The sequence below is a fragment of the Falco naumanni genome, chromosome 5, assembly GCF_017639655.2.
Source record: "Falco naumanni isolate bFalNau1 chromosome 5, bFalNau1.pat, whole genome shotgun sequence".
Taxonomy (NCBI): Eukaryota; Metazoa; Chordata; class Aves; order Falconiformes; family Falconidae; genus Falco; species Falco naumanni.
This window is the reverse complement of record NC_054058.1, coordinates 55382362-55397267: the sequence shown is the minus strand read 5'-3', so window position 1 is coordinate 55397267 and position 14906 is coordinate 55382362. Positions and strand designations below refer to the sequence as shown.

The 14906-nt window shown below is 45.2% G+C and overlaps 1 protein-coding gene across 1 annotated transcript in view; it reads left to right on the top strand.

Moving 5' to 3' along the window:
- Nucleotides 1-10264: 10264 nt before the first annotated feature.
- The window catches only part of WIF1 (WNT inhibitory factor 1), a 42413-nt gene continuing 37771 nt past the window's right edge, over nt 10265-14906 (top strand). Inside the window, exons 1-2 of the mRNA XM_040596856.1 lie at nt 10265-10482; nt 10575-10714. Coding sequence (XP_040452790.1) covers nt 10350-10482; nt 10575-10714 — 273 coding nt within the window. The 5' untranslated portion in view covers nt 10265-10349. The remainder of the gene's footprint in view (nt 10483-10574; nt 10715-14906) is intronic.

Here is a 14906-nt window from a genome sequence, read left to right as displayed (position 1 = left end):
ATACATATCTATGCTTTCCATGGCTTTTTTACTAACTGGAGTATTTCCTATTTAATTTATCATTTACTGAAACCATGCCTTAGGACCTATTACTCCTTGCTGCTTCCCCTAGGAAACATTTTACTATGCACAATTCAGCATTTTTCATATAATTTTACATCATTCATATTGACATTGTGTTGGCTGTACAAGTTGCCTCATTCATTCTGTTAACTGTGAAAGTCTGGGTCCTTTGAAATCTATCTGCAGTTGTCATTAGGATTTTCTGAAGAACTCATGTCAGGCAAAAGTCTCTATATACACATTGTAGATAATGTGTACGTTTTAACACTCTCATTATCCATCTGTTGCTCTCAGAATTCATGTTTCACTTTCAACTTTTCATAATCTCACATAATTTATTCTCCTTTTGACATCTGGTAACGCTGTAGTGCTGTAACTTACGTAATGAATGGATTGCTGAGGATACATACAAAATCCAGATACTCCATCACTTCCTTCGCTGAATCTCCTCGTTCTATGGGTTTCTGTACTGGATTTACCTGTCCTAGCATACCCACTGTGCTTCACCTGTTTGGTACTCGCTGTGGGGTACTCAGTACCACATGAACATAATTCAAGAACATTCCATGTGCAAAGGAAAACATTAACCTACTAATAAACATGCTATGACGTTGCTGTTCTCACTCTGCTTCAGGTGCTGCCTGTGTCGTTTGAAACAAAAAAACTGTTTATGTTCTCTACAATCCACCACTTGTGTAAAAATATTTCTGAGTCCTGGCTATTAAGCAAACCTCCATCTCCAGGAATTAATACGACAAAAAGAAATCCCAGCATTGACCTCTCTAAGCAGTACAGTCCTTTTGTGTGTCACTCAGGCAACTACTGTCACTACCTGCCATAGGCATGAACCCACAAGTCCTCTGTAATGCCTACTGCTTTCAGTAAAAAAGCAGCACCAGCCTTCTGGAGAGATTCAGAAGTATGTTGTTTACTCAGAATGCCCAATTTTAATTAGATAATTTTCAGATGTGTCATGAAGTAAGTATGGAAGAACTTTAATGCAATTAAAAGGTTTGTGATTATTTTATGTTTAATGCCAGGCATGTCATATTGTCTTGCTGAGTGGATCTTTTAACAGTTTTTTAATTTGCCAACACCCTGTCCTTCTACATCTGTTATTGCATTTCTTCTCTCAGCTTTCTTCCCTTCGTGTTGAGGACTACAACCTCTGGCATTCAGTTCCTCAACTCCTTTACCCGTCATTACCTAAGGGACTGAAAAGCCTTCGCCTTCAGTCCAGATGTTTTGATTCTCTGTACATACTCCCACACTAAACCCACATTTTACTCTTCCCCATGCCAAGGTAATTGAAAGTCAACAAAATTTTATTGCCTCATGTGTGAGAAATTAAGGCTTAATAAGTGTAATAAACATTATCAGTCAGGGAAAAAAAAATGCAACTTGAATGCCCAAGGAACATAGAAATTAAAACTTCTGTGGTAGAAATTAGTTTGCTGGGGAAGGAATATTTCAGAATTAGAGAATGTAAGAGGCCCTAACTAGAAGTTATTTATTTTCATGGTATAGTCTTCCAGTGTGTCAGATCACCTTTGCATTAATTTTTTCCTCTATCTAGCTTTATAGCTCAATATACCACATTTATTTGTGAATGATGTTATGTTACACGGCTTCCCTCATATTGGATCATGTTGTTATACCTTTGACTGCTTCCCATGTAAGCAGAACTGCCACATGTCCTGTCTTCTGCTAACATGTGCATTTTGAATGGAGCTCCTACGAAGCACTCCTTCCAGGTTTCCCACATGTATGCTCTCATCTCTCTGGCTGCATAGTAGGGAAAGCAGCAAAACTAAGGAATTCAAGGGGGTTTGCTCCAAGAAGAAAAGTAACTGTATTCCCTTTTCTGTAAAAACATGGCAAATAGGCTGTGTTTTTTTTTTAAAAAGGAAGAGCTGAGAAATGAGCAGCTCCCCACAGTGTCATACTTCTGACACCACCTAAAATCCACACGCATGAAATGCAGGGTACAGGCGGTCCTGCTCCAAACATGAACCACTCCATGTCCTGTTGTATCTCCAGAGGATGTCAGGAAAGCTGTGTGGTACAGCAGCACCAGGAGCCCGGGGCGATGCCTCAGCAGCAGCTGCACAGTTGTTCCAGGAAGATGGGGGCATTTGACATATAAAATGAGACAGAAATTCTGGCCCTGTTAGGTCAATAGCAGTTTTACCACCGCCTTTATTTAGACAAGGATGGCATCCCGCATGCCTGACTCACATTCTACCGAAACTGAACCCGAGTATCAGGACCCCTGCCCTGCCCAGCCTTGCTCTTCAGTTTCTGTGCCAGTTCCAGCATGGGGAGGGTTTGAACTGGGAGATGAATGGAGCCATGCTCCCCTTTCTTTAGAGCAGTTCAAAGTATTGTACTTTGAAGATGTACATAAAGCTACACTTCATGTGTAGCCTCTTGTACAGTATGTCTGGATCCCGCTCTGCAGCAAAACAGCAGGGAAATGCAGCTGAATGGCTGCACCTCAAAAATCACATCATTTTTGGATTATTTTGTTCTTTTATGCAGTTTAATGCCAGAAGGGAACATATGGCCCAAAGTGATTTTTCCCCACTTTACAGTTCACATACTTCCTACCATATGCGAGGCATTATTTCATGCTATGGCATCTATAATCCCACCCATGTCTATTCTTCCCTAACATGGGATGGACAGTATACATTTTGTCTTTCTGCTTCTAAGGCATTGTCACTCTGCTGGTCTTTTCAGACATTGGCTATAGTTTCCCAAGAATGTTCCTAAAAGATTTTGACCTGCTTTTTTTATTATTTCTGTGAGAAATGGTGATGGTATTTCTAGTTTTAACTTTGATTTTGTAAGTGCTTAAAGTTTTCTTGCTAGGCAAGTCACAGACCACTTGATGGGTTATCAAAGAAGCTCGCATGATCCCATAGTCGCAGAATTTGAGCTTTTAATCTCCAGTGTATGACATATGCATCAAAGGCTTTGTGGGCAGCCACATTCAGCAACAAATCATACAGCTCTCATACCTTTCGTTCCTTTTCAGTGAGCAATATTTATCAAATCTGCCCAGTATCTCCTCCAATAGATGTAGATGTTAAATCCTCTGAAGCTGGTATTGCAGGTAAGTAACTTCAATAAAAGAGATTGCTTCATTTGCTACAATACAAGAATAATTTTGTGAAGGATTAATTTCTGTCAGCTCTTATTCATGTTCTCTGTCATTTCTAAGGTAGAAACTTAATTGCATCCACTCTTTTCTCCTTTCTTCTCCTTTTATTTTGCTAAGATCTTCTAGCTTTCTCTCTAAACCTCCACTAAATTTAGTGTTTCTTAGCATAAAATAATGTTCACGAGAGTGGAAAAAATAAATCCCAGTACCTCTTCACAAGATCCAAGAAGATTTGCCCCAAACAGGCATAAGTAACTGAGACTGTTGAAAAAGACCTAAAGGAGAGTTAGGTTATGTGGAAGTGGGATACTGAACAGTACCAGCAATCTCAGAGGGTACTGAATCTAACACAGACTGGATTACTACAGTTTGCACCTCATGACTGATTGATTTTCTGTTTGAGAAGGTAACTCGAGCTGAAGTTCCCCCTACATTTGGGGACATCTAGGGAAAAGTAATTCTGTTATATGAAATAATGCATGAGGACAGGCTGCAGTTCTGCCACAGACAGGACATTTAGAGGCTGCCCCTTTTCTTTCTGCTTTGCTGCTAACTATTTGCAATAAGGTATTAAATAAGCTTTGACACCTATACTTAACTGTCAAAATTGGTAGAAATCAACTAATCAGTTCACAGACATTGCAAACATTGTATAGATGTCATTTGCATAGGAAGACAAGCTAAAACATAAAACAATGTTCTCAAGAAAAACTAATGGTGTGGCCTTGTGAACGGCACTTGTCGACATACCTCCAAAAAGAGTATTGCAAAGGTAATGAACAGCCAGAGAAAGGGAAGAAGAATGACCAGGAGCGTGGAAGAGATCTGATACAGAGAAAGCAATGACGTGCACCAGAGGGAAGGGACAAGCAACTCGAGTAATGATAATATTTAGAGCACTAAGTAGTGGAGAGCAGAAGGATAAGGGTTTTCTTTGTCTGCAGAACAAGGGAATGCTCATGGAAAATAAAATAAGGCAATTTAAAACTGGGAGAAAATACCCTCTTCAGCCCCAGAATGGCCAGTTAGCCTCTGGAATTCATTGTGTCTGAGAACAGGCTAAACCCAGTGCCTGAAACAGCCCGTCAGCCTCCCGGCAGCCTCCAGCACTGCTTGAAGACGAGACCCTGTGGTAGGTGGTGTCCCAGGTCCACACTGTGAGCTAGTGTCGGGCGCTCCACATAGTGTTGCCTGGCTGCAAGAGGTGCTGAGCTCCGCTTCTGAGCTGGAGCATCCCCTCAGGGAGCTTTGCTCCCATGAAACCAGAGCAAATGGCTGCCCTTTGTTTCACCCCATAAATCCACCCTGGTAAACAGAATGACACAATTAAACAGGATTTTTGCTTCTTCTGCAGAAGAGCTGGTACGGGCCACCAGACCCTGGGCCACCCACCTACGCTAACTAATGCTGCCATTTCTAGGCAATGTCCCATCCTCTGTCAAACAGCACGGGACAAAATACCTGGGGGAGGTGGTAAAGTTCTCTTCATTCACTGTAAAGTACTACAGAAGCTTCATAAATACAAGCAATAAAAGGAAACTCATAGAAATAGTTTTTCATATATATGTATTTTCATATGAAGTTTTCCTTTTAATTATTTCTGAGAATATTTCACAAGTAAATACTTCAAAGCAACTTGGATAAATTAATTTTAGTCTAATTGCTAATCTTATGAATGGGAAAGGTACAATGAATTATGTTAATCCTAAACTAATGCAACTAGTATGTTTTTTGGTGTTTTAGGGACATCTAATTTTCATGGTATACATTTTTCAATTAAATATACTTTTCAATGATAATCAAGATTTGAGAAAACTGAAACTATTAAAAATGTACTTGCATGGAAATTATTTATAAAAATATACAACAACAAAGAATCTACTTTGTTTAGAATTACTTTGGTCTGAGAGTTGTTTTGAACCAAGTATTCACATTGCCCAGTCAAACACAAAATCCATTTCAGAAATGGAACTTGCAGCTTGAAGCAAAGTTAGAAGACATGTCACTGTGAGAGAGCTGGGAAGTGATGCCTTCAGGCTCATAGCAATGATAAATTTTGGGATTAATTGATAAAATCATTAGTGTACACTGTTCCTTTTAAAAATGAAATTATTAAAGTCTAAATTTACTACAATCCATTAAGATAATGAAAATTACAATAAAAACTAATTAAGTTAAAGCAGTGTGATTTGCTACTGCAGTTTAAAAGAAGGTTAGATCTGCTTTTTTAAAAACTGAGAAATGGCACATGCATTATAAAAAAACCCCAGCATTTAAAACATTGCAAATTCAATGATGCAAAAACTTTTAAAACTCCCAGAATGAGTGTGCATGTAACACATGTTCTTGCATCATAAGGTGGTAGCTAATAATACAGTTGCAGAAAACAAGTAATGCCTACTTGATACGTCATTTTCTCCAGTCTTCATCATCTGGCCTTGATCTTCTCGCTATACTATCCTTTTTAAAGATAGAACCATACCTTTTTGCACCATCTCTGCAATAACCTACCTCTATTCTGGTATTCTGCAGACAAGACCAAAGAGCTGATGTCAGGCACCCTGAAGTGAAGAACAAAAATAGGTGACCACCTGGGAAAAAGAATGAAGTAACTTGCCTATTGCCACATAGGAGTGTGACAGAAACAAGGACAAGGACATCTCTCTCTAGTTTCTTTAGTGATGTGGTAATTTTTACTTCTGCAAGCTCCTGTCTCATTTGCTATACACTTTTCAACTTCAGCAACAAAGGAGGCAATGGCTCTAAAAATAATTTGTCATCTTCAGTACCCAGCTTGGTTCAAAGCCAGACTAATTCCATGCTCTCCAACAGATGAGCCAGGAATATTGTAGGAAAAGAAAGAGAACAGATAAATAACTGTATCATAAATGACATAAAATAGGGGACCTCTCCTGCCTCTAGAGTGTGTGATGTTACAACCTTGATTGTTGCTTTAAGATAATTTTTAATGCTACAGTATAGACCATGTTCTAAAACAAATAATAGTAATGTTATATTCAGAATAACTGAATGTGGAGCCTTTGATTTCCCATTTGAAATTTCAGAAACTTCAACGTATTCCAATTCCAGCAAAACTGACTTTTCTAATAAAAACAGTTCTATGCTCCCCATCCTCCACCCCCCCACCCCCCACCCCACCCTCAGCTCTTAATGCTGGTTGTTTTGGCCTAACCAGCAAAAAATTAAGGGGATCTAATTCCCAATGAATAAACTTTGTTTCTGCTGAAACCGGCAGGAATTTTGTGATTCACTTCAGTGAATAAACCCAGTGAAGGCTGAGGACTTTTGAAAATCCTGTTGCAATTTGGCATCTTCTTCCTTATTTAAATTGTGCAGGTGTTGGTTATTATCTACTGGTGTTCACCACAAAGAAACAAATAAATAAATTCTTTATTTACTGTTTCTGTACACCTAAGGTAAAGCAGCATGTATAACCTTGGGAATGAAAATTACCACCTCAGGCCATATTTATGCCCATTACTGTTATTATTTATGCATTTTTCTCCCTATTTTTGTATTACTCATAATTGATGATTGATGGGCATCAGGCACTGTCTTCCGTATCCCTCCCCAGATATACCATCATTCAAACCATCCATTCGTTAATTCATTCCAAGGCTGTCATCAGGGGAATACTGTCATTTGCAATGAATGTCAGAGCAGGCTACAAATATATGTGCATTCCTAGGAAAGTTAATGGATCTTGAAGCCACATTCACAATGTAGTTCTGTTTTCATGTATGTTTTTCATTTAATTAAACAAAGAACCACAAAATGTTGGCTCTTCCAAGTATATTCCATTCCACTCTCCATAGTGCTCTCAACTCACTTAAAAAGTGACTATTATTCCCTGAAATACATCATGTGAATTAGAAGAAAGAGACATTTAAATAAGGGATCGAGAAGAAATGTAACAAGCTCTTACCTAGATCTTCACGTTGAATGCAAGCAGGCTGCATGAACACAAGCTTTGCAAACCATATCCTCAATGAATCTCATCGTGGTACAATACTACAACAGAGAGGAACTCAGGCGAACGGACCCTGCGGTACCACAGGCCAGGCTCGGCACTAACGCAGGGCTCATAGAACCTCGGGCTCATAGAACCTCGGCAGATGTTGCTGAAAAGACCCGCAGCGTGCCAATGGGCACAGAGGTGCACAGGCTGGGTGGGCCCTACTGCAGGTACGTACCCACTGAACAGCATTTCAGCCACTGCACGCTCCTGATTTCTGCAGAAAGTCAGCTGATCACGACTGCATTTTTTTTACTAAGGGGTGTTTATATGATACCCTCATAGTTTTAGAAATTATGTTCCAGTGTCATTACTTGGTAGTTAAATTCTCTTCCTTTGCTAGATCTTAAGAAAGCGTCTTTAAGTGAAAAATAACAACTTGAATCATATTTGGAACACACAAAATGCTTACCTACATTAAGGACCCATTTTAACCTCTTCCTAAAAGCTTTATAGTTCAGATATTATTTTTCCCCCACTGCATTTCTCTTTAGTAGCAAACTTAAAATTGTGTACTTCTAAACTAGGAAAAATTAATCGCATTTAATTCTTCAAATCAAAATATTTTTTCTGCTTTCTAAAATCACATCCATTAGCAGCAAATTTCCAAAATAATTAACAGCTGTTGTCCTATACTACCTCAAAACTCCACATGACGTAACTTTATTCGGCATGGGTTTTTTTAGGAATATCGATCGAAAGCCAGTGTCTCTCCCTGTTTATTAGGTTATTCAGGAAGGCCTCTGGCAGTGCAGCCTGCGGGACAAGACCCCCGGCCCGCCGCTGGAGCCGGGGGGCGGCGCGGGAAGGGAGCGGGAGCTGTGGCAGCCGTCCTGCCCTGGGGCTTGCAGGGGCCGCCGGCGGCCGGCAGAGGGCAGCCTCGCACCGGCGGTGTCCCGGCGGTGTCCCGGCGGTGTCCCGGCGGTGTCCCGGCGGTGTCCCGGCGGTGTCCCGGCGGTGTCCCGGCGGTGTCCCGCCCGGCGCGGGGGGGCCGCTCCCCCGGGGCGGGCGGGGCGGAAGGAAAGCACCGGCCAGGGGGCGGGAATTCGGGAGCAACCTGACCCGCGGTTACCCTTCGAACCGTAGGTAGTCGGTAAGGGGCAAGCGCAGGGGAGGGCGTAAGATGAAACTTTATACAAAATAAATAATGATAAATAATAAAAAGATAGTAAATAATCATCCTTATCTAACAAGGGTCTAGAGGTGGGGCATTTCTGTTAAGGGTACGTAGGCTGACTCCAGCTTTTGGAGCTTGAGCTTTTCCGGCTGGGCAGGTTTCTAGGGCAGCACCTGCGGATGCAGGAGCACTGCATCCCGGCCGCATCTTCCTCGGATGAACTTGCGCGAGCCGCTCCGTCCCCGCGCGCCAGCTGCCCACCCGCAGAACGCGGTGCACTGGAAGGAAGGCGTCTGCAAGTGCTGGGGGGCGCACGGGTGCCTTACGTGCACTTGCATGTGGAAAATGTAGAGGCGGTGTTCTCACGGCGCGCTTCATAGTTACAGGGTATTTCTGACACGTACGCATACACGCGGTGTGTCAGTACGCGCGTTTCCCCCTGGTGCGCACGTGTGCTGCCCTGGGGGATTTGACAATAAACCCCCGAGCGGGCCGAGGGACAGAACACGGGGGGTACCTGCGCCGGGACAGCACGCGAGGCGGCGTTTGTAACGTCAGCCAGCGGCAGGAGGAGGGAGAGGAGGAAAACGGGCAGTTCAGTACGTCAGTGGGAGGGTGAGGTTAGTTAATGTGTTGAAGCATAAATCTTCTGCGTACAAAAATCACCATTACCAGTTCGGCTATGCTCCTGGGGCATGAAAAAGCGAAATAATGACAGAGCTCAGTACCTTTCCCTGTGTGTAAGCCGACATGGCAAATCCAGCTCATATAAATCTGTCTGGAAAAGCAAGACCAACTTCATGGTGTTTCCCATGACCCGAAGAATTCTGTTTCAGGCAGTTAATCCAGAGGTAACTTTTGCAGTCATGGGATGGAGCACAGCAGCACCCAAGGCAGCATTCACAGGCAGAAAATACCCTTCGGCTCCTTCCAGAACATTACAGACAGAAACTTGGGGGTTTTACTCAAACTGTATCTACCCTGGTCAGATTTAGTTATTTTGTTTTGGTTTTTTTTTAAATAAGACTTGGTTTTTTCTTATGAAAGAATCTGAAAAATATAGAAACAGTATTTTTTTTTTTTCCTTTAAAGGGCATGATTCTGTTTAAATAACTTTTTGAACGTAAAATTCTTTCAGCTGTACTAAGTTTCTACATCGACCCCGTTCCAGTTTCTGCGTAAATGGCAACACTTCAGTGTCTTTCAGCATCACCACTGTTCCCGAGACCATGGGACACACGCAAGGTGAAAGCCTTTTCTCCCTCTGGCACCTTGTCACCCACACCGCGCAGCACCCCAGCGCCGGGACGCGCCGTCGCTGCCGCGCTTCTCTGTGGCCCGGCCGTGCCGGATCCCGCTGGGAGCCCCTGCCCGGCTGCACCCCCTGCCGCTCTGCTGGAGCTCCCCCAGCCCCAACGCCGCCTGTGCCAGGCGGCCGCGGCGCACAGGCTTGCTTGCTTCACCGATGCGTTTGTGCCCGTGGCGGTGCCGACGGCATTGCCGGGGTGCCGTCGGTGCCCCTGCGGGCGAGCAGCGGGAGGGGGCGGGACGTGCCGCACCGCATCGCACCGCACCGCACCTCGTGCGCAGCATGTGCCGGGCACGACGGCCCCACGGCACGTCCCCCGGGGCGGAGGAGGCGTGGGTCACGCACCGTGCCCGGGAGAGCGGGGGGCCGTCCGCCGGCTACCCCGTCGCTGCACGTCGCGCCGCCGCCCATCGGAGCTGGGGAAGGCGCACGCCTGCAGCAGCCTGCGAGCACCGAGCTCCCGGCTGCCCGCCGGCGGCCGTGCGCGGCTGCGACGCCGCACGCCGCCCTCCCCGTGCCCGCCCCGCTCCGCGCCCCCCTCCCGCCGCCGCCGGCGGGGCCGCCCCGCGCCTGCGGGTGCGCAGCGGCAGAGGGCAGGCGCGGCCGGAGCGGCAGCGGCAGCCGGCGAGCCCCGGGCGCGGCGGGCGGTGCGCGGAGCATGGCCCCGGCGGGGCGGCTGTGCGCCGCGCTGCTCTGCGGTGCGCTCAGCCTCTGCAGCCTGCGGGCCGCGCCGCGGCAGCCCGACACGCTCTACATGTGGATCGATGCCCAGCAAGCGCGGGTCCTCATCGGTAAGCGGGGCCGTTGCCCCGGCCGGCTGAGCAGCGGGCGGGAGCCGGGCCCGGCGGGGCTGCCGCCCATCGCGCCCCTTTGCCTTTCGCAGGCTTCGAGGAGGACATCCTGATCGTGTCCGAGGGGAAGATGGCCCCGTTCACCCACGACTTCAGGAAAGCCCAGCAGAGGATGCCCGCCATCCCCGTCGGCATTCACGCCATGAACTTCACCTGGCAGGCAACGGGACGGGTAGGTGCAGAGACGAGGCGAGGGGCGGCTCTTTAAAACCGGACAGGTGGTTTGGCTGTTGAACAGTCGGGGAGACCCTCTCCGAGGGTGCCGGTGCGCCCCCAGGTGCGGGTCGCCTGCCGCCGTGCCCCACGCCGCGCGGGCAGCGCCCGGAGCCCGCAGGGTGCCCGGGCGGCGGGCAGGGCTCGGGGGCGGCAGGACCGGCGGGCAGGGCTCGGGGGGCGGCGGGCTGGGGCGGCGGGCGGCAGGACCGGCGGGCAGGGCTCGGGGGCGGCAGGACCGGCGGGCAGGGCTCGGGGGGCGGCGGGCTGGGGCGGCGGGCGGCAGGACCGGCGGGCAGGGCTCGGGGGGCGGCGGGACGCGCGGCCCCGTCGCGGGGAACGCGTGCTTAAAGGCGGGGTTGTGGCGTGCGCGGTGGCGCCGGGTGTCCCGGGCGCTGGAGGACGCGGCGGGCCCGTGTGAGGCGGGAGCGGCCAGCCGGAGCTCGCGGGGAAGACACCGGTCGCCTTTGCTTTCAATAAAACTTAACCTGGCAGTAGTTCGGATGCAATTTTCTTTCGGCTCCCTTCAGTTTATGGACGTACGCTACAGGTTATTCATTGATGTCTATTTACTGAACACGCATGCTTCATTTGTAGTTCTGGTAAATAATAATTGTCTCCTGTAGTCTTAATTTTATCAAGTTTAATTGCAAAACCACACAGCTCTGTAGTGTATTGGATCCCTTTGGGTTCTTTCATTGAAAAGATAAGAATGACATGTTTTTCTGAAGAAACAGATGCACGATTTGACACGCTGACAACGTATGTTAAATTTGCATAAAGCTGAAACACGTTAGCATACGTTGTGGCGGATACAGAAAAGAAATCAGTGTAACAGAAAAACGATGGATGAAATTAAGTCATTTTTAAAATCTGGACGTGGACTTCATGCAATAAAGAGCTTGGTAAAGATGAAACAATATTTACCTTCAAGCATTCAGTGTAAATTGGTTGTATAATTCAGCTAATTGCAGCTTCACCAATTTGGTTGTGGTTTTGGTTGTTTTAAAATATTCTTTCTGACTACAGAACTTGTTTGGCTTTGAGGTGTTGTCTGAGGCCCTTGTGATTTTTTTTGCTGTCCTCACAAAGCCTTTGAGTTCAGGAAACACTTCACCTCTTCTTTTAGAGAGGGAAGGGAATGCAGAGAGACAAAACTTAGTCACAAAGGCTAAGTGACTTGCTGAAGGTCTTTGGTGTTCCAGTTCGGCTTTACAGAGGAAACGACTTTGTACACCAAGGGTTGGCATTTAAGTACCTAGAAATAATTAGTGTGGTTTGGGACGATATTTCCTGTGATGTTTCTCTGCCAGCTTCACTTGCTGTCCATGATAAAATTTACTACCTCTTTTTGGGAAAGGAGGATTGAGATATTAGAGTGAACCTTGTCCTCCTTTCTTGTGCTCTCCTCTCCCTCCTTTGCTGCCTACAGGTAGCTCATTAGGAAAAGATGATTGTAACACTGATGTGGAGTCACAGGCTTAAAGACAACATAAACAAGTGTTCCCCTTGATGCAACTTGCAGGACAAAATCCCTTCTGAGCCGCAGCAAAGCTGTTTAACCCTTTATTCCTTCTCCTCTTTGCTGAATTACTGAGTTCCTGTTAGATGAAACATAATTTGTAAGTGAAATACCTAAACGGTTAAAGTAACGTCATTGCACCACTCTGTCCCTATAACAGTGTGTTAACTTTCAGATGTTCATGGGTCAAACAAGTGTTAAAGCTGAGAGACTCTGCATTTGGAGATTTTATAATCTCATCTAACTACTCCTTACAAGTTCATCTGTGTGTACAGTCAATAAAAACATTGGCACTCCAGCCTTATGGCTGTGGATATTTAGATACGTATGCACATCTGCAGATGAAGAGCAGGATTTCAATCAGCAGCCTAAGCTTAGGAAGGAGTTTCAAGCCCCTAGTATTTTATGAGTTGGGGTAAAAATGGATATACTCGGCATCTGAGAGAAAATGTCTTCTTTTGGTATTACAGTCCCGTTGGTTTTTGCATCCCTCAGAGGTGTGTGGTTACAGCTGCCTGTTACTCACTGTTCTTATCATCCTCTGTGGAAACCAGGGCAGTTACTGTCCCTCTGCCAGGCAGCTCTTTATGTGATGAGAAAGGGCAGGAAAAAACATGAGTATTTCTTCTGTAGCCCATAGAGGAACAACACCATTGCCCACAGTAGTGCTGCAAAGAGAAGCAGGATAGAAGTTATTTGTGGCAAAAAAAACACAGTTTCTCCAGAATTTCCAATATTTTATGAGGGGAACAAATGAGCACATTCTAACATATTTTTTCAGTGTTCTCTTTTGTTTTTAAGTATACATGTTCTTAGAAGTTTCCATTGACGCGTCCAGGAAAGTACTAAATACTTGCTACCTTTATTCCAGCAGAATACTTTTTTCTGGGGATTTCCTAAGTCTGGGAAGGGGAAGGGAGGAGAGGAGAGAGTCAAGAAAGGAAGAAGGAAAAGAAATTGAAATGTATTTGAAAGAGGAAAGGCATTCAAGATACTGAGGTACTAGACTGCTTTCTGTGAAACAACTGTTCGCTAGCATACAGCTGTTTCCTGTTTGGTAAAGCTGAAATAATTTCTTCTGTGAGTCTTGTATTTTGTGCCTTATATCTTGTATCCCACTTGAGATTTGAAGGTGTTTCTCTGGAGCGCCAAGGTTTTGGGCGACTGTCAGTAGCATATGCCACAGCCTCTAGCAGTAGCTAGACCCTTTTTGGGTCTATAGAGACCAGACTTCTCCTAAGAAGGTACAGGAGATCCTGTCTGTGTCAACAGGAAGGGGAGTGAGAGAGTGGCTGGGGGGTGCCTGGTAGCCAGCCAAGGTCAACCCACCACACCTGGGCTCTCCAGCAGGGTAGGGCTAAGTGTCTCCTGAGATGCACCCTGCATCCCTGTTTACACCTGTGGAAACTGGATATAAACATCCTGTGGGTAGATTCCATCTACCTGCTCCTGGGATAAACAATGATCCAAGTTGTAGGTGAGTAAATAATCCAACCCAGGGAGTGGCAATATTTCTCAGTCCTGCACTGCTGTGTATGTGCATAGTCTAGTTCAAAAATGTCTGTTGAAAGGAGTGTTTTAAGGACCAGATTATACCTGTATTCTGTATAAACTGAAGTGGTAAAAGCCCACTACATTTAAGATGTTATGTTTCTAATGCAGTGGCCTTTCTGCCCTGCATCTATTTTACATGGAAAAGACTTTTTATGGTATTAAACTTTTGGAAATTAAGGCCATTTTCACTAGAAAACATTAACCAAAGAAAAGTATGTGTTGCTTTTAGTCCTTAGTCTCTTAGTTCTAAATAATTATTAGGAAATATTGGGGAAACCCTGAAATCTAAGGGTCTGAAGGCGCTAAATACCTACTTTTTCTGGGGAAGTCAGGATGAGCCAGAGGTTATGAGAAGGCTAGAGTACTGCAGAATGGATTTGTTATGTTTTTATGCACTTCATGGTTTTACCTGTGAATTTAAATATAAGATTACAGATGTTACGTTCTCTTTAGAAAAAATGTAATCTGGGTAAATTGGTGGTTACAAAGGTTGCTCCTTGATTTGAAAGGTTTAAAAAAGCAAAAATCAGTGGTAATATATACCATATGGTAGGCATCTGTGTAACCACTGGAGCTCACTGGTGTGTTTCTTGCTCTTATTCTGTATGGTTTTTGCAAAATAAAGAATAATGACTTTTGGGGGTCTTGTCCTCTGGGAAAGATTGCACTGAAAGGCTTCCCAATGAGAGAGGAAGAGACCCTATTATGCTATCTAATGCTATGTCATGTTTCACCATGTCCACCAGCGGAAGGTAGCAAAGATTGCAGTGATAACATAATCTCTACAGTGTTGAGAAACATATGACAGGTATTTAAGTTCCAAATACACAACCCAATACGTGTGGTTAACTTTCAGTGGGACTTCTGACAGCAATAGAATTAAGTTCACATGTGAGTATTGGTGGGAGAGAGCCATATTTAAAAAAAAAGGTTGATCAGTGACAGAGCAGCAGCCAGGTTGATTTAATAGACAGGAGGTGAAAAAAGAAACCAAACAGCAAGCTGGAATTTTTGTCTTGTAGTAGTCTCTGGTTTGATCCACAGAAGCAATCAGCCTAGGCCACAGCCTGCCCAG